The sequence below is a fragment of the Dromiciops gliroides genome, chromosome 4 (genome assembly GCF_019393635.1).
Source record: "Dromiciops gliroides isolate mDroGli1 chromosome 4, mDroGli1.pri, whole genome shotgun sequence".
Lineage (NCBI taxonomy): Eukaryota > Metazoa > Chordata > Mammalia > Microbiotheria > Microbiotheriidae > Dromiciops > Dromiciops gliroides.
In genome coordinates this window covers 212,667,988-212,686,265 of record NC_057864.1, presented here as the reverse complement: position 1 = coordinate 212,686,265, position 18,278 = coordinate 212,667,988, and the positions used below count along the sequence as shown (strand labels likewise).

The following is an 18,278-nucleotide window of genomic DNA, read 5'->3' as shown; positions in this document are numbered from 1 at the left end:
AAAGGGAACTGCATATATCAGAAGAGGAGGCTCTGTCCAGGGTCCTGAGTCTAAGTTGTTTTAGCATGACAGAGCTCTGGCAAAGAAAGTAAGACCTAGTGATGGGACTAATCATGAGAAAATGTATGTCACAAAGAGATATGAATAGAGGAGAATAGTATAGGAGAGGTGGGAACAAGAGAGAAGAAAACTCATTACAGAATCAGAGAACTATAGAATGTCAGAGATGGAAAGGAATCTTATAATAAATTATCTTCCTTTTACAGATGGGGAAAATGAGGCATAGAGAGTGAGGTGACTTACCCAAAGTCACACAGTGACAGAAAACAAATTCAATTTAATCAATTTCAACAAACATTTAAACACAAGGCACTGAACCTGGGTCTTCTAACAGTCTAGAAAGTTTCCAATACACTATATTCTCCTGGAGAAATAACAATATGAACTCAATCCAAAATTGAATATGTTCTATCCCTATTTCTGTATATTTCAGATAGGATGAAGAAGGCTTCCTTTACATGGTATAATGAACAGAACACTGAGCTGAAAGTAGAAAGAACCAGGTTTGAATCTCATTTCTTTTCCTTACAACCTGTATGACCTTGGACAAATCACTATACCTTGCTAGGTCTCAGTTTCCTTATCTGTAAAATGAACAGATTCAACCAGATGATTTTTAAGTATTCTTCTAGCTCTAAGTCAAACTCTTTATTCTCTCCCATTATTCTTTTCCTCAGATGTTATTATGCTGAGAAGATGGAGGAGAACAAAGATACTCACCTGAATTGATTATAACACTAAAAAGGTTGAAGAAGAACCAAAGGACCACAGTTTTTCTCAAGAATAAACCAGAAGCCATCAAGTCAGATCAGCTGCACCAGCAGGTGGTGATGTTGGAGAATCAGGACTCAGGAGTCTCGGTCCTCTTTGTCATCTGTTCTCCAGACACTCCCTGGAGAAAAAAGCCAATGGGACAAAGGTTCTTACAAAGGACTTTGTTTGTCCCCATTATCTACTGTGAGAAGTGATCAATCTTGCCTTAGGAGATGTACCACCCTCTCACCTTCCATTGGCCACAGGATGAGAGGATCCAGAGCTGGAAAGAAACTTACAGATTGTTGTGGACATTTTATAGGTGAGGAAAGGGAGGCCCAGGATTGGGACTTGTCCTCTGCCTGCTTCCCACTATCCATTCCCATTGGTTCCCCATCCTCATTTTACAGGTAAGGAAACTGACACCTAGAGTTTAATTCAAGGGGAATTAAGTCCAAAGGCCAAATAGATCAGCTCCTTCCTAATGCCAGACCAACTGCAGGGTAGTCACCCTATTGACAATAGTTTGGCACCTCAGACCATATGACAGATAAGTTGACTTTCTTGATTGTGACATGGAATTGCTTGAGGGAAGTTTTGCATATCTTGCTGGCTCTTAATTAGGTTGAACTACTTCTCCTGGAGGAACCTGGAAAGAAAAACCTATCTCAACTAATCACCAGTGAGGCAACTGGTGCCCCCACCCTAAAGCCTGGGAAGGACCTTAAGCTTTGCTTACTAAGGTGAAGCCAGTAAGGCTACACCCATGGTCTGAGATTTAGGACTCATTGGCCCATAAGAGGATCAGGGTGGGAATGTTAGTGCAAGAACCCTGTGTTTTTGAGAACCCTTGAGGGTTCAAGATAAAGTAGCTTAATTTAACTTTTATCCCTAAGAAACTCCAACCTAAGGTAGGAATACAAGTGAAAAGGGCAAAAAAAAAAAGGCACAGTAAGGATATACAAGTAGGGCACCTAGGTGGTGCCACAGTGGAGAGTGTTGGATGAGGAGTCAAGAAGACTCATCTTCCTGAGTTCAAATCTGACCTCAGATACTTCCTAGCTGAGTGACCCTGGGCAAGTCACTTAACTCTGCCCCAGTTTCATCTGAGGAAATAAACTGGAGAAAGAAATGACAAACGATTCCAATAGCTTTGCTAAGAAAATCCCCAAAAGTGGTCATGAAGAGTAGGACACAACTGAAAAACAACTGAACAACAAGAAAACTCAATTTGAAAGGATTCATTTTCCCACAATGCTCTGTGTCTGAGGCACAGGAACTGATAGTAAAATAATTCAGACATAAAATGATGGGCTTAAAACTCAGGTGTAATTGGAGAGCAGCAAAGCTTACTGAGAGGAATAAGACAAACCCCTGAACAGAGGAGAGCTACAAGTGAGCTAAATTTCTACGTTTCCAGAAAGAAAGTGAAGCTATCTGGGTGGTAGCAATACACATACTATAGAGATGCATCGTTTTTGAGAGTTCCCAAGATTGGGCCTGGTTTATCTGTTTAGGACTTCAATCCTGAGAATTCAGGTTACATAAGTAAAACTTATTTTCAGTTAAAAGTCAGAGAAGACTAGGAACTTTCTTTTCTTTCCTTTGATGAAAGTAATATGCAGAGGCAGCTAGGTGGCACAGTGGATAGAGCACTGGCCCTGGATTCAGGAGGACCTGAGTTCAAATCCAGCCTCAGACACTTGACACTTACTAGCTGTGTGACTCTGGGTAAGTCACTTAACCCCAATTGCCTCACCAAAAAAAAAACCAAAAGTAATATGCAATGCTTCTTTCAGAGTAATTGATTTTAGGGGAACATACTTACATCCTAGGAAAGAAAATGTGGGTGAGGGAGAAACAAAATACATAAGAAGAATCTTTATCTACAGGAATGTGCTAGAATTAGCAAAAAATAGAGCTGGAGGGTAAAACTGGAAGGGTTAGTTCCCTTATTTTATAAGTGAAAAAAATAGGTTTATGATTTACCCAAGGCCACTCAGGCTTTGTTTTTGTTTGGAGATGGGGAAGCAGGTTTTATAGCCATGATTCCATTGTTGGAAGGAACTCCTGGTGAGGAAACTCCCTCTATTTATGCAGACTAGCTACTTTTCTTAAACTTAAATGGTAGGGAATTCCCTTGGGAGTTAATAGGTTAGTGTGTGTGTGTGTGTGTGTGTGTGTGTGTGTGTGTGTGTGTGTGTGTGTGTGTGTATCAGCTTGGATCTGAGGTAGGACTTCTCCTATTAACTCTTAGTGACTCCAAGGCTTGTTCTGTATTGATCATGCCATGATAATTCCCTCACCAAGAAGGACTTGTAAATCAATTTTTATCAAATATTCAATGAACAACTTCTATCAGATTAATTAAACCTCTTTTCAATAACTGAGAAAGAAAGAATTCTAAACAAACACATCTTTTGAGATAAATACTGTCCTGATGATCAAAACATGAAGGAATAAAGCAGAGACTATATGTGTATGCATGTATATTATTAGCATGTTATATATATATATATATATACTGTGTATGCATACATAGAAACAGGTGTATGTATACACATGCATATATACTATAGCCCAATTTGCTCATGAATATTGATGCAAAAATGTAATATAGAATATTAGCAGACAACATCAATATATATATATACATATGCATGCATTTATCTATACATGCATACATATATAATTATTCACTAAAACCACATCTAATTTATACTGGGGATAGAAGGATGACTGGAAAAAATAGCAAACATAATAATATAAGCAAAACAGTACTGTTAGGCTACATGGGGAAAAAACACCTAAGACAAAACAGAATACTTGATTATATTAATAATTCTAAAAATCAAATATATTGAGGGGCCTTCTTTAATAAAAAATTATAATATCAAAAGCTAGCATTATCAGCAGTATCAAAACACTGGAAACATGTTCAGTAAGCACAGGAGTAAAGCAATGGCATCCCTTTTCTCAACTATTTGACATAATTCTAGAAATGTTAGATTCAACAATGGCAAGATGGAAAATTAAAGTATTGTGACAAGTTAAACTAAATGTGTGGTTGCCTTATTTCTGTTCCAAGTTTGGGGGAAATTAGCTGGGGTTTCTAAATATATTTGTTACTTATAAATTAGAAGCTTTAGCACCAGTTTGGGGGCATTGAGCATTTATTAAAGCATACCAAATATTAGTAAAATGAGGACACCTGGGTCAGAAAGTTAAGAAAAGTTAAGAAAAGTCCTATCTAGCTTAGAGCTGCAGCCTGACCTGATTCTTCCTTCAAGTCCTCCACCATGAGCCTGTTCAAGAGCCAAACTGAGAGTGGAAGCTTTCTTTGAATCCAGAGGAGAACAGTCCTTACACACTGCTTCAAGCTAATTGGCTAGCATCACCCAAATCCATTGATTCACTGAACTTGAGGGTGGTCCTGGGTTGAGTTCAGAGTTCACACCCTCTGAGAACACACACTCTTGAGAGCCAGGCAGGCTGGTTTTAATTGAATTAACTTTAAGTGAGTTAATCAGCTAAGTCAGTCAATTTAATCAATCTAACTATAATCAATCCCCTGAGCTGGGGCCTTTGGGCATTCCAAAACACATTATTTTCTCACAGTATAAATATCTGTAAAAAGGAAATAAAATTTTCTCTATTTGCAGATGATTTACTGATTTACTTAGAAAATCACAGCAAATCAGTGAAGAAACTAATTTAGATAATAATGGCATCAGTGAAGTAACAGGATACAAAATAAATCCACAGAAACCAGCAGCATTTGTATATAATACCTTAAAAAAAACAGAAGGAAATGATAGAAATAGAAATTCAATGTTAAAAACCTATAAAATGCACAAAATGCACTTTATAGAAATTTAAATAATTGTAGAGATCAATGATGTTCATGGTTAGGTCCCACTCAAACAATTAAAATGACCATAGCACCTAAATGTATTTATAGATTCAATTCTATTCCAATAAAATTCTTACATCTATGAAATTTTCAAAATGTTTTTTTAAAAAAAGAAACTAATGGGGTAGTTAGGTGGCACAGTGGGTAGAGTGTGAGGCCTAGAGTCAGGAAGATTCGTCTTCCTGAGTTAAAATCAGGACACTTACTAGCTGTGTGCCCTTGTGCAAGTCACTTAACCCTATTTGCCTCAGTTTTCTCATCCATAAAATAAGCTAAAGAAGCAAAAGCAAATAATTCCGGTATCTTTGCCAAGAAAACTCCAAATGGGGTCACAAAGAATTGGACACAACTGAAAACAACTAAACAAGTCACAACAATATATTGTTGGTGGAGTTGTTAATTGATTTGAGCAATATAAAACAAAGTTTGCAATTATGAAAGAAAAGTCACTAAAATTCATATTATACACTGTGACTCAGTGATCTTGCTAGTGGAGAGGGAGAGCAATGACAGAAAGAAATATCCTACATATCATGTCATATTTATATATATATATATATTTTTTTACTTTCCTATCCTTCTAATCAACATCACCTTGTGACTACCATACAATAAAAGGTCTATCTAGAAAACCAGAAGCTTCTTCCATTTACTAGTCTGGGAGATAAATTAAGGGAAAGGTTAAGTAGGGTAGATTTATGATCTAATATCCAATTTTAATCTCACAGTTGTTATATCAAAATAGAAAAAAGGACTTTGAAAGGAGTGGGTTGGGTTGTATCTGTGTTAACGTGTGTGAATGTGGAGGAGTGTGAAGCTGTTTTGCAGCTACCTAGGTAGAAAGGAAAGTGAAACATTGACAAAGGGACTTCTTATCAGGCTTTAGAAGAGGCTGAGATCTATGATGTCATTCTTCCAAGAGATCTGGCTTGCTCAGCTCTTTTCCAAAACATCCTCATGCTGGCTGCCAGTCCCAAGTGGGTAGTAAGTATCAGACACAGATAAGAATCCCTCTTGGGGCAAAAAAAAAGAGAGAGAAAGAGGAAGGAGGAGAAGGAGGAGGAGGAGGAGAAGGAGAAGAAGAAGAAGAAGAAGAAGAAGAAGAAGAAGAAGAAGAAGAAGAAGAAGAAGAAAAGAAGAAGAAGAAGGAGGAGGAAGAGGAGGAGGAAGAGGAGGAGGAAGATGAGGAGGAGGAGGAGGAGGAGGAGGAGAAGAAGAAGAAGAAGAAGAAGAAGAAGAAGAAGAAGAAGAAGAAGAAGAAGAAGAAGAGGCCATTTTCTGAAAGAGATTAATATGCCATCTCAAGGCTTACTGACCTTTGAAACCTTTGCCATTTTGTCTAGAAAAAACAACAACACTAACAGGCCTTGAAATTAGGAAATCTGGGGTTGATTCCTGGCTCTACCTCAACTACCCTGTTGGGTAGTTAACATATCATTTGATTTCTCTGATTTGCAGATTCCTCATTTGTAAAATGGAGATGAACATACTTGTCCTACTTGCATCATAGGGTTGTTTGTGAATATCAAGTGAAATATTTACCCTTGAAAATGTTTCTTAATTGTATAGCACAATGTATATGTGGGCTCAGCATGGGTATGAAATTTCAAGGCTACCCAGAGTCATCCCTCTGCACAACTTTAGAATTCTAGAATTTGAGATTTTTAGGGCTGAAAAGTACTTCAGAGATCACAGAATGTTAGTCCATCCCAGACATTAAAGACAAACTCTTCTATAACAGATCCAATAAATGGTTCTCCAATCTTTGCTCTAATACTTCCAAAAGGGATTTAAAAACCCACCACCTCCTGAGGCAGCCCAGGCTCTCACCTCTTGCCTGGACAATCACCTGCTTGTTGGGGGTCTTTGCTCCCAGTGTCTTCCCACTCTATCTTCTACTCCACTATAACACTGATCTTCATAAAGCATAGGTTTGACCGTGCTGTCTCCTGTTTTAATAAATTTTAGCAGCTCCCTGTTATCTCCAAGCTCAAATCCAAAATCCTCTGGCATTCAAAGCTCTTCATGTGGCACCCTATTACCTTTCTAGTCTACTTACGCTATCACTCTATGATCCAGTATTCAGCCATTACCCATTTGATGGGTACCCCCTCAGTTTCCAATTCTTTGCCACCACAACAGGAGCAACTATATTTTTTTTGGTGGGGCAATGGAGGTTAAGTGACTTGCCCAGGGTCACACAGCTAGTGTCAAGTGTCTGAGTCTGGATTTGAACTCAGGTCCTCCTGAATCCAGGGCTGGTGCTTTATCCACTGCACCATCTAGCTGTTCCCTATATTTTTTTTGGTAGAAATTGATTCTTTTCTTTGATCTCTTTGGGTTACTATCCCAATTTACAGATTAAAAAATGAGGCAGACAAAAGTTAAGTGACTCGTCCAGGCTTATGGTATGGTATTGTTCAGTCATGTCTGACTCTTCCTGACTGCATTTGGGGTTTTCTTGGCAAAGTTACTGGAGTGGTGTGCCATTTCCTTCTCCAGCTCATCTTGGAAACAGGCAAAAAGGGTAAAGCAACTTGCTCAGAGCCACCAAGCTAGTAAATGTCTGAGATTAGATTTGAACTCAGAAATATGGGTATTCCTGACTCAAAACCTGGTGCTCTATCAACTTGCCCAGGGTTACACAGCTAGTAAATGTCTGAGGCAGGATTTGAACTCAGGTTTTCCTGACTCCAGGCCTAGAGCTGTAGCCACTAAGCCACCTAGCTGCCTTAGCTAAACTTTCTCACCTGTGCTCTCCATCACTAGCTCCTCATTACTCTCCTGCTCTGGAACCTGTATCTTTCAGTTATCTCCTCTCTACAGTTTTATCTTCATCCTCTCTATTGGTTGAACCTTCCCTTCTGCCTACAAACTTATGCAGATGTCCCCTATCAGGAAAAATTTGGGTTTGTGTTGTAGTGCTCTCAAGAAACTATCTTTATCACATCCAGAAAGCTATCTTCAGGCAAGGAGGAATTAACAACCTGCCTACTTTTGGCACTCAAGAACAGTTATTCACTTCATGAGTAGCCATTTGGAACCAGGAAACAAGAGATAACAGAGTTAGCTTCCAAAATGAGGTTGGCAAGCTAGAATGGACTGTTTGTTAAATTGCAGTGAACCCTCTGAACTATCTGGGGATTAGTAAATTTAATCCCTGACTCCCTTTTTATTTGATCTTTTGAACTCCTGCGATGTTTCTGCCCCTCTGGCTCTCTATTCAAAAAGTCAGTAATCCTTCTGGAAATATGGGACTGAAAGCCTCTGTCCTTAAGCATTTCTTGCTCATCTCTCCAAAGGTGTTTGAAATTTCTATAATTAGAGTCACACCATTGGATTGAGGTACTGTCTTCAGAAAGTTCATGTTTTCTTTGGAATATGGGGATAATGTTCCTAGAAAACAGTGCAAAAGTAAAAAATGGGAATGTTGGTACACTGAACCTACAGGAGATAGGGGGTTAGGTTCTTCCATTACCCAAAACTTCAATCTTCTGCTAGAGACTGCTGAAAATACACATATCTGCATAGAATTCTTTATAATAAAACATTAATTCTGATAATGTGCACTTTTGCTAACACAGTAACCAAGAAATAACCCATAAAATACAGGGGAGAGGAGAGGCAACATCAGACAAGTCAAGAGTTGGTGACGTCAGCAGAACATCGAGGTACAAATGGGAAAGCCATCTTTAATCTATTTACAATCTGGAATCTCCCTTTCAGCTCAAAGGTTGAACTGCTCCCCATGAAAAGCATATTCCTCGGGGGCAGCTAGATGGCACAGTGGATAGAGCACCGGCCCTGGAGTCAGGAGTACCTGAGTTCAAATCCGGCCTCAGACACTTAACTAGCTGTGTGACCCTGGGCAAGTCACTTAACCCCAATTGCCTCACTAAAAAAAAAAAAAAAAAAAAAAAAGCATATTCCTCTAGGTGACTCCCTGGCCGTGGTCCAAGCTCAAACTCCATCCCTGGGCTGGTCAGGATACTCTGGAGCCCAGCACCGGCAGAGGGATAGATTTGATCCATCAAGAGGGAGGTAGTGACCAGCATGCTATTTGCCCAGAAACTTATCCACTTTTCCATTTTTTCAATTCCCTATGGCACACCGGAAAGGTTACTTTAGCACTTTCTGGAGTAGAGTCACAAACACTTTTATGAATATTTTTCTCCTTTTTCTAGATATAAACTTGGTCATCAAGCCTCTAGTGCCTTTTTCCCCTCTCTACTACACATAGCCACAAATGTACCTGGTTGCCAATGGGAAAGTGGAAAATGAGTTTACTAATAAAATCATGCAGACTTCAGGAATGTTGACTATTGACTTAAATTAACATTGAGAGGCAGCTTGGGGGTAGCTGGATTATGAGCTGGCCTTTTTGTGAGGAAAACTTGGGTTTAGCTCCTTCCTCTGACATATTACTTGCTGAGACTACAAGCCAAAGAACAGTTCCTGATGTGCATTTGCAGAAGGGGTTTCCCCATGACTGTTTACTTCTTGGGAGTGCCCTACACTTATGAAATTGTCCCATGAAGGTCAGTATCTACACTGTTCTCAGCTCTCTGGCTAAGAAGTATAGACAGATGCCACTGGTAAGCCTGAAGTAGAGACGGAGGAAAATGAGAATTTAAGAGATAAGATCACAGATTTAAAAGCTGAAAGGGACCTTAGATGTTCTTTAGTCTCAATCTTTCATTTTATATATGAACAAACTGAGGAACGGATGCATTAAAGTGATTTGTTCAAAGTCACACAGGTGGCAGAGGTGAAATTCAAACCCCAGTCCTCAGATTCTCTGCTCTGAGAAAGAACAGAAGGAAGGAATGAAAGGAGTAGAGAGTAGGTATACGATGAGAGAGAGAGAGAGAAAGAGAGACCAGAGACACATACACATACAGAGAGAGACAGAGACAGAGAGAGAAACAGAGACAGAGAGAGAGAGACAGAGAGATTTGAACTCAGGTCTTTCTGACTCCAGGCCTAGTATTTTATCTTCTGAGCTATCTAGTTATAGGGTGAAGTAGGAATGGAGATAATGAGTCAGATTTGAACATGTTGAGATTAAGATGTCTTGGAGATATCCAGTTTAATAGGTCCAACTAGCAGTTGGAGATGCAAAACTGAAGTCACCAGAGCATAGGGATGATAATTGAATCCATGAGAGCTAATGAGACCATCAAATGAAATAGCATTGAAGAAGAAAAGAGGATCTGGGGCAGAACTCTTCGGGACACCCACAGTTAGTGAGCATGATCTGGAAGAGAATCCAGCAAAGGAGACTGAGGAGGAATTGTCTGATAAGTAGGAAGAGAACCCTTTCAATATTACCCAAATGTCTCCCCAGATAATATACTTCAAGTCACAGGTTCAATGGCACAAATGCAGAAGATTATGGTGATCTCTTCTTAATTTCATCTTTGTAATTTTGGCTCATTTACATTTAGGGTCTCTAGGGAACACAAAAGAAACACTTGTGATGTATAGAAGACCCATGGACTGCATCATTTGCAGTTCTAAATGGCATATGATACAAAAGTCCCTTTGGGTTTGGATGGACTATCTGGCTCCAGGGACTTTTCTAGACTGATTTTACATTCCTCCTTTTCACACTCTGTATATCCCATATGAACTAGCCTGCTGGCTGTCTCCTATACTTGACATTACATTTCCTGCCTTTACAATGGTGTCCTTTTGCTTCTGAATGCAGTCTCTCCTCACCTATGCCTCACCCTAGCGTATTTTGAGTCTTAGCTACTGCTTAGAAGAAGCCTTTCTCAGTCCCTTCCCCCAAGGTGTTAAAGCTCTCCCTCTCCTTAAAACTACTTTGTATTTACCATATATTTCTAAATAAATATTTACAACTATATTTTTTAAATAATATAATTTTTTTACAATTATTTCAATGGATATTGCTATACTGTGCTGAGACACAAAAATGCAACTGTTTCTAAAGAATTAAAAATTAATATTCAGAAGATAACAGAGAGACATGTAGTGATCATGAACATTGAACTGTGAAAAACTGCAAATAAAAAGGAGGGGTAAAAGAAGTCATAATAGCAATGGATGAAAGTGAGAAAATCAATTATTGACTTTCTATTTTATATTTGATTCTGTTCTGTAACTGCCTGAGCCACGCTTTGTCTGAGTTAAGTTCAGAAGTTCGTGACTCCAGAAATTCAGTTTTCCTCTTGGAGCTAAGTTTAAAAAGTAAGTTTCACTATAAATCACTTTAATAGAAAGAAAACAGTTCTCTCTATACAGACTTGCATATCCATGTCCAATTAAGGGAAATCTGTTATCCTACTAACAATCTTTATAGAATGCAGGTAAGCACCAAGAAGTCTATTATCTCTGTTCAACTAATGAGTGGATTGACTCTAATGTTCAGCCAATCATATTGTTTTTGCCATCTATGCTACTTCTGACTTTGTAACCGATCACATTGTTTTCCATCAGTGATGCTTTCTGTTCTTTGCTCCCAAAAACTATATGAAGGCTAACAAGTCTTAGCTTTTGATCTTGGCTTGCTTATGGGTCCAAGATCCATTGTTTTGTTGTTGTTGAATAGAACAACAACTGATCTCACCAATGAAATGAACATGCTCATAACTTTATTGCCTCAGTTTACCTTAATCTTCAAACATAACAATAGGAAGAGATGGTTAGTTGGTCACATGTTTGAAGTCTCCACTGGTACCCTCTCAACCCTCTTGGTATGTTGGGTGGACCCCACTGTGGAGAATTTGTAACAGGGTATAGACAAAAGTCACACAGGAAGAACAGGCATGGATGGGTCCCTATCTCAACCATTAAAAAGAACTCCCGGGGCAGCTAGGTGGCGCAGTGGATAAGAGCACCGGCCCTGGAGTCAGGAGTACCTGAGTTCAAATCCGGCCTCAGACACTTAACACACACTTACTAGCTGTGTGACCCTGGGCAAGTCACTTAACCCCAATTGCCTCACTAAAAAAAAAAAAAAAAAAAAAAAAAAAAAGAACTCCCAAATCAGCAAGACCACAGATCCATTTGAGCAATTCTTTCTGCCATGGGATTAATATTTGGATTATCAAAGAGAGTACAAATATGACTAATAGATAGTTGAAACCCAAGATTAGTGGGGAGATAAGAATAAAGCATGTCACCAGGCCAACTTATACTCTATCTTTGGATGCAGGCAGAATTAATAGCATTAAGTACTGAGCCAATGTCATTGAGTGATTCTGTGTGTGTATGTGTGTGTGTGTGTGTGTGTGTGTGTGATCATTGTTATGGATCTTCAAAAGATTACCTTTTCTAACTTCCCTGTTACTCTCAAGCAACATCATCTTCTCAGTTACCCAGGCTTGAAACCAAGATGCCATTCTTGACTTTTTACTTTCTCTCAGCCCCTACATCCAGTCAGCTGCCAAGTCTTATCAGTTTCCTTTGCAACATCTGTCCAACACACCTTCTTCTCTCCACTAATGCGGCCACCACCCTCTTGTGGGCCCTTATCACCCACAATCTGGGCTATTGCAATATCCTGTTGGCGGATCTCCCTGCTTGAAATCTCTCCCCACTCCACTCTGTCCTCCACTCAACTGTCAAATCGATCTACCTAAAGCACAGGTCAGACTATGTCACTCTGGTGACTCCTAATCATTTCCATGATCAAATATAAAATTCTCTGTTTGGCATTCAAAGCCCTTCATAAGCTGCCCTTCCCTGACCAACTTTCTAGCCTTCTTATATTCTATACTCCCCCAAGTATTCTGGGATACAATGACCCTGGTCTTGCTGTTTCTAAACACTCCACCTCCTTCCTTGATATTTTCACTGGTTGTCTCCTATGCCTGACATTCTGTCCTTCATCTCCATCTGCTGGCCTCCTTGGCTTTCTTCAAGCCCAACCTAAAATATCACCTTCTACAAGAAGCCTTTTCCAATGCCCCTTAATGCCTTCCCTCTGTTGATTATCTTCAATCTGTCCCAGAAGCATCTTGTTTGTAAACATTTGCTTGCATGCTTTCTCTCTCACTAGACTATGAACTCCTTGAGAACAGGTACTGTCATTTGTCTTTCTTTGTATCCCTACTACTTAGCATAGTGCCAAGAACCTAGCAGGTTCTTGATAAATGCTTGTTGATTAATCCATTAAAGAATGTAAGTAAAACTAATAATGATAGCCATCCAAAAATGAAACAGGTTCATCTCTGGTGGGAGGATCATATGTTTAGAGCTGGAAGGGAATTTCTTAGATTTCATCTAGTCCAATTCCCTCATTTTACAGATGAAGAAACTGAGACTCAGAGAAACCAAGTATCTTGCCCAAAGTCAAACAGGTAGAAAGTAACCAAAGCAAGACTCAATCTCAAACTGATTTCAAGTCCATTACTCTTTCCCTGCATAAAATGGTGCCTCATTCTTCAAAGGAAAGCTGGAAAACTACTTGTTGGGTATGTTGTGGGGAAGAATTGTTGCTCAGGACTGGGTTGGAACAGATGGCCTCTGAGGTCCCTTCCAACTCTGAAATTCTGAGTTTCTGAAAATTCAGGATTTCTTAACCCACCATGGCAGTGTTGCTATATTGCTTCCTCCATTGGCGATTTGTCCTTTACTTAAGAACTGTCTTCTATACCAGAGGTGTTAGCCCCACTGACCTGAGTCCAGCCAGAACCAGATTAAATGTAATTGGTAAATATTTAATAAAATAAAAAATACAATAAAACATAGATAACATTACATTTGTTTAAACCAAGCCAATATATGATCTGCAGGGATATTTAGATACAGATTTAATGGCCTTCTATCCACTTCTATTTGGGTTTGACTCAACTGCTGTACATTGTTTTCTGGCTACCATCAATGTCAGTCAACTTTTTTTAAAAAATGTTTAAAAATTGTTTTAACATGTAATTGAGTGGAAAGAAAAAAGAAAAGAAAGAAAAAATCAAAAATTTCCAGTACTATTCCTCAGTACTACCTGTATCTAAATACCATCCTGCTTTTCACTAGGTGCCTCCCACTATAGCAACTGTATTTTATCTCTGCCTTATAGTCCCCATCCCTATTCCTTTGTACTTGTATCTTTACCTGTTAACTTTGTGCTGACACGGATAGGTTAGGATTATATCCTGACTGTCAGGAAGAAAGAAAAGCAAACTGGCTGAAAAGGGGAATCCCAGTACAAAGATGATCAATGAGGTATGGAATTTCAGAGTTGGAATGAGCCTTTTCAGTCCCCTAGTCTAATTCCTCACAGATAGACATGGTGGATAGATGTAAAAGTCAATGGGAAATGCTTCCTGTCTTTAGGTCTCAGCAAAAATCTCACCTTCCACAAGAAGCTTTTCCCAGTTCCCCTTAATTCTAGTGTCTTCCTTCTGCTAATCATTTCCAATTCCAATTCATCATATATATATATATATACATACATATTCACATGTATCATATATATCCATCATATATAGCTATATATCTCTCTATTTCCATATTTAAATATAGGTCTAGACATATATTTCTAGTTACTTAGTTAGTTTGTTTTGTTTTTTGGTGAGGCAATTGGGGTAAGTGACTTGCCCAGGGTCACACAGCTAGTAAGTGTTAAGTGTCTGAGGCCAGATTTGAACTCAGGCTCTCCTGAATCCAGGGCCAGAGCTCTATTCTCTGTGCCACCTGGCTGTCCCTAGACATATATTTCTATATTTAGATATATCTTGTTTGGACATCATTGTTTGCCTGCTGTCTCCTCATTAAATTATGACTTGCTTTTAGGGCAGGGACTGTCTACCTTTCCTGGCACACGGTAGGTGATAAACAAATGTTTATTGACCAGGTGACTGTTAGTACTGATCACAGTCCAAGTCTCGTGGGCAAAGTCATAGAAACCACACAAGCCCCCACCTATGCACGGGAACACCTGTGAGTCAAGTTCACTTGGGAAAATAAAATCAATCGCGGACAAAATCCAGTATTCTGATAGTTCTTTTTTGGGGGGGGGGGGTTGGGCAATGAAAGTTAAGAAACTTGCCCAAAGTCACACAGTTAAGTGTCAAGTGTCTGAGGCCAGATTTGAATTCAGATCCTCCCAAATCCAGGGCCAGGGCTTTATCCACTGTGCCGCCTAGCTGCCCCCCAAAATCTAGTATTCTTTAGAACTCTGTGGATGTCATTCAAGGAGGTGGCAAAGCCAGCAGAAGGACATAGAAAAAAGGCACACAAATAAGCAATAAAATAGCCCCACCCTGTCCAGAAACAAAGATAGTACTATTCGAAAGCTTCTGTGTATTGTCATTGAAGCACAGTGGAAATAGAAGTGGGAATAAGCATTTAGATGGTGCCTACTATGTGGCAGACTGTGCTAAGTGCTTTGCAATATGACTAGAATTGGAAAACATGGATTTAAGTGCCAGCTCTGTCAAGTCGGCTAGGTGATCATAGGCCAATCATTTAGCATCTCTGAGGTTCAGTTTCCTCATATGAGAAGTGGGGTGTAATGACATATACACTACCCACCTATTTCACAGGTTGCTGTGAGAAAAGAGCTCTGTAAGCTGGACAGTGCTGGAGAGATGTGACCTCTCATGTCAAAATATTTTATATAAGAGTGAACAAATTGACTCACACATATAGCGTCCATTAGAAAAAAGTAATGTCCAAAGGAAAGAGACCCCAGTTCATACTTTTGTCTCCTTTAACTGAGTGTGGGAAGAGATCATTTCTCTGGGAACTGAGACAGTAGAGTGGACCTCAGTTCCAATCCTGCCTCAACAGGTCACCTAACCTCTTTCAGCCTCAGTTTCTTCATCTGTAAAATAGGAGTAATAACTTAAGAGATCAAAATAAGAGGACACATTTGTACAAAATATTTCTAGCAGCTCTTTTTTTTCTTTCTTTTTCAGGGCAATGAGGGTTAAGTGACTTGCCCAGGGTCACACAGCTAGTAAGTATCAAGTGTCTGAGGCCGGATTTGAACTTAGGTCCCCCTGAATCCAGGGCTGGTGCTTTATCCACTGTGCCACCTAGCTGCCCCATCTAGCAGCTCTTTTGTGGTGAGAAAGAAGTGAAAACTGAGGGATTACCTATCAACTGGGGAGTAGCCAAACAAGTTATACAATATGTCTATGATGGAATATTATTGTATTATATGATGAAGGGGATGATTTTATAAAAACATTGGAAGATACATATGCATTGATAAAAAGTAAAGTGGGCAGAACCAGGAGAACAAATTAGGCAGTAATAGCAATAGTGTAAAGACAATCAACTTTGAAAGATTTTGAAACACTGATCAACATAATCATCAATCACAACCCCAAGAGACTCGTGATGAAACCTGCTATCTACCTCCAGATAGAGACATGATGAACTGAGTATAGAGTGAAGCATATTTCCTTTCTTCCCTTCCTTCTTTCCTTCCTTCCTTCCTTCCTTTCAATGTAGCTAACATGGGAATTTATTTTGTATAACATGCAGATTTTCAATGGGTTTTCTTTTTCTTGACTTCTCAATGAGTGGGGGAGGGAGAGTAAAAAAGAAGAAAATTTGGAACTGAAACTAAAACAAATTATCCAAAAAAATTTGGAACTAAGACTAAAACAAAATTTAAAATATGAAATCTGCAGAACCGGGAGAATGGTTTATACAATAACAACAAGGACAATCAACTTTAATAGACTTGGGCACTCTGATTAACCCAATGACCAACTACAATTTCAGAGGACTTATGATGAAGTATGCTACTCAACTCCATATAGAAAGGTGATGGACCCAGAGTCATATATGTGTGTGTCTACATATGTGTGTATGTGTATGTATACATAGCCACTGTGGGAAATTGGTTTGTTAGACTACACATGTTTGTAACAGATTTTGTTTCTCTTGCTTTCTCAAGGGGAGAAGGGGATGGGAGAGGGCTAGATGGAAAGGAGAAAATTCAGACATGAAAATAAAATAAAACTGAATTAGAAAAAATGGAGCAATAATATTGCCTACTTCATAGTGTTATTGTGAGGATCAAATGAAATCATAAATGTAAAGAGCTTGCTTTACAGATCTTAAAACACTATATAAATGTTAGCTATTATGACAAAGATAAAAAAAATTATAGTTCTTACCCTCAACAACCTTACAGTACACTGGGAGAAGATATGATATGTATACAGGTAAGTATAATCATTTTTTCAGTTGTGTCTGACTCTCCATGATCCCATTTAGGGTTTCTTTGGAAAAGACACTGGATTAGTTTGCTATTTGGAGAAGGAAATTAAAAATAAATATAATATAAGGAAGAAAAGAGAGATCCCTGCCTTTTTGCCATGCATGGTAAATTTGTCAGATAGGATAGCAGAAGTATAGCAAAGGCATGGCACATACACGGAGAACCCTTGATGACATCTCTCCATATGGAGAGACAGAGGAGCCTTCTGGGAAGAGTCACAATCATATGAATGGAAATGACTTCTGTTACTAGTTCTGGTCTACTAATTATGTGGTTGAGTAGCTTTCTTCCATTGGCTGAGTCAACTTTCATTTACTCCCTTTTAGCTGGCTTCCTTTTAGCTGCCCTCTGGTGATGTGATTCCTTTGATTTCAGTGTTTAATGAGAGACAGTGTTGAAAGGGGAAAGACCTTGGGGTCTTTTCACTGAGACCATGAAGCTTTAAGAAATGGACCTCAGTCCTTGGTCTCTTCATATGTTCTTTTCCATTTTAAGTGAAGAGATTGGCGCCTCCACCCTAATAAATTATGAAAGATCAGGAGGCCACTCCAGTGTCCTGGCATTTTTAAGCCAATTCAACATCAGTGCTCAGGGGAGCACTCAGGACTACGCCAGCTGAAAGTGAGACAAAGATTCATCCAGCAGTCAAGTCACATCTGGACATAAAACTTCTTGACTTTTTGGACCAATGTTATGTTGGAAAAGAGCTAAGAGTGTGTCCCTGAGGTATTGAGGGGAAATGTTTGTACAGCTGTTCTTGTCAATTATTTAAAGTAAATATCTTTATGTAAAATTGATTTTATGTCAACTGGATAAATGTCATCAAGTGATGACCAAGGTCATCACTGTCTTCCAGTGTCTTCCAGCTCTTAGAATAGAAGGAAGCAGGGGGTAGCTAGATGGTGCAGTGGTTAAAGCACCGGCCCTGGATTCAGGAGTACTTGAGTTCAAATCCAGCCTCAGACACTTGACACTTACTAGCTGTGTGACCCCAGGCAAGTCACTTAACCCCCATTGCCTGCAAAAAACAAAAAACAAAAAAACAAAAAAAACAAAACAAAACAAAAAGAATAGAGGGAAGCAGAGTCATTAGGGGCTTGAACAATGGCAGTAGAGAAGAGAGACATGCTAACCCCCTCAGGGTATCCCAGAACCCTGAGGGCAGATGTAGCATATTGGATGTTGGAGAATGAGACAGGGAGACCTTATCAATTGGATCCTTCCCTCTTGCCTACAAAAATACCCCAATCCCCTCCATTCTGGGAGGGGGAAAAAACTCTAATTTAACCTCAACATCCCCACAAGTTATCATCCTATACCTCTCCAACCTTTTGCAGAAAAACTCCT

At 39.2% G+C, this 18,278-nt stretch overlaps 1 protein-coding gene across 2 annotated transcripts in view; it reads right to left on the bottom strand.

Moving 5' to 3' along the window:
* Positions 1-18,278, bottom strand: part of LOC122753087 — a 41,064-nt gene that overhangs the window by 17,731 nt on the left and 5,055 nt on the right. For both annotated transcript variants that reach the window (XM_044000189.1, XM_044000188.1), the window contains exon 2: positions 781-952. In XM_044000189.1, the coding sequence (XP_043856124.1) occupies positions 781-859 (79 nt within the window). In that variant the 5' untranslated portion in view covers positions 860-952. The remainder of the gene's footprint in view (positions 1-780; positions 953-18,278) is intronic.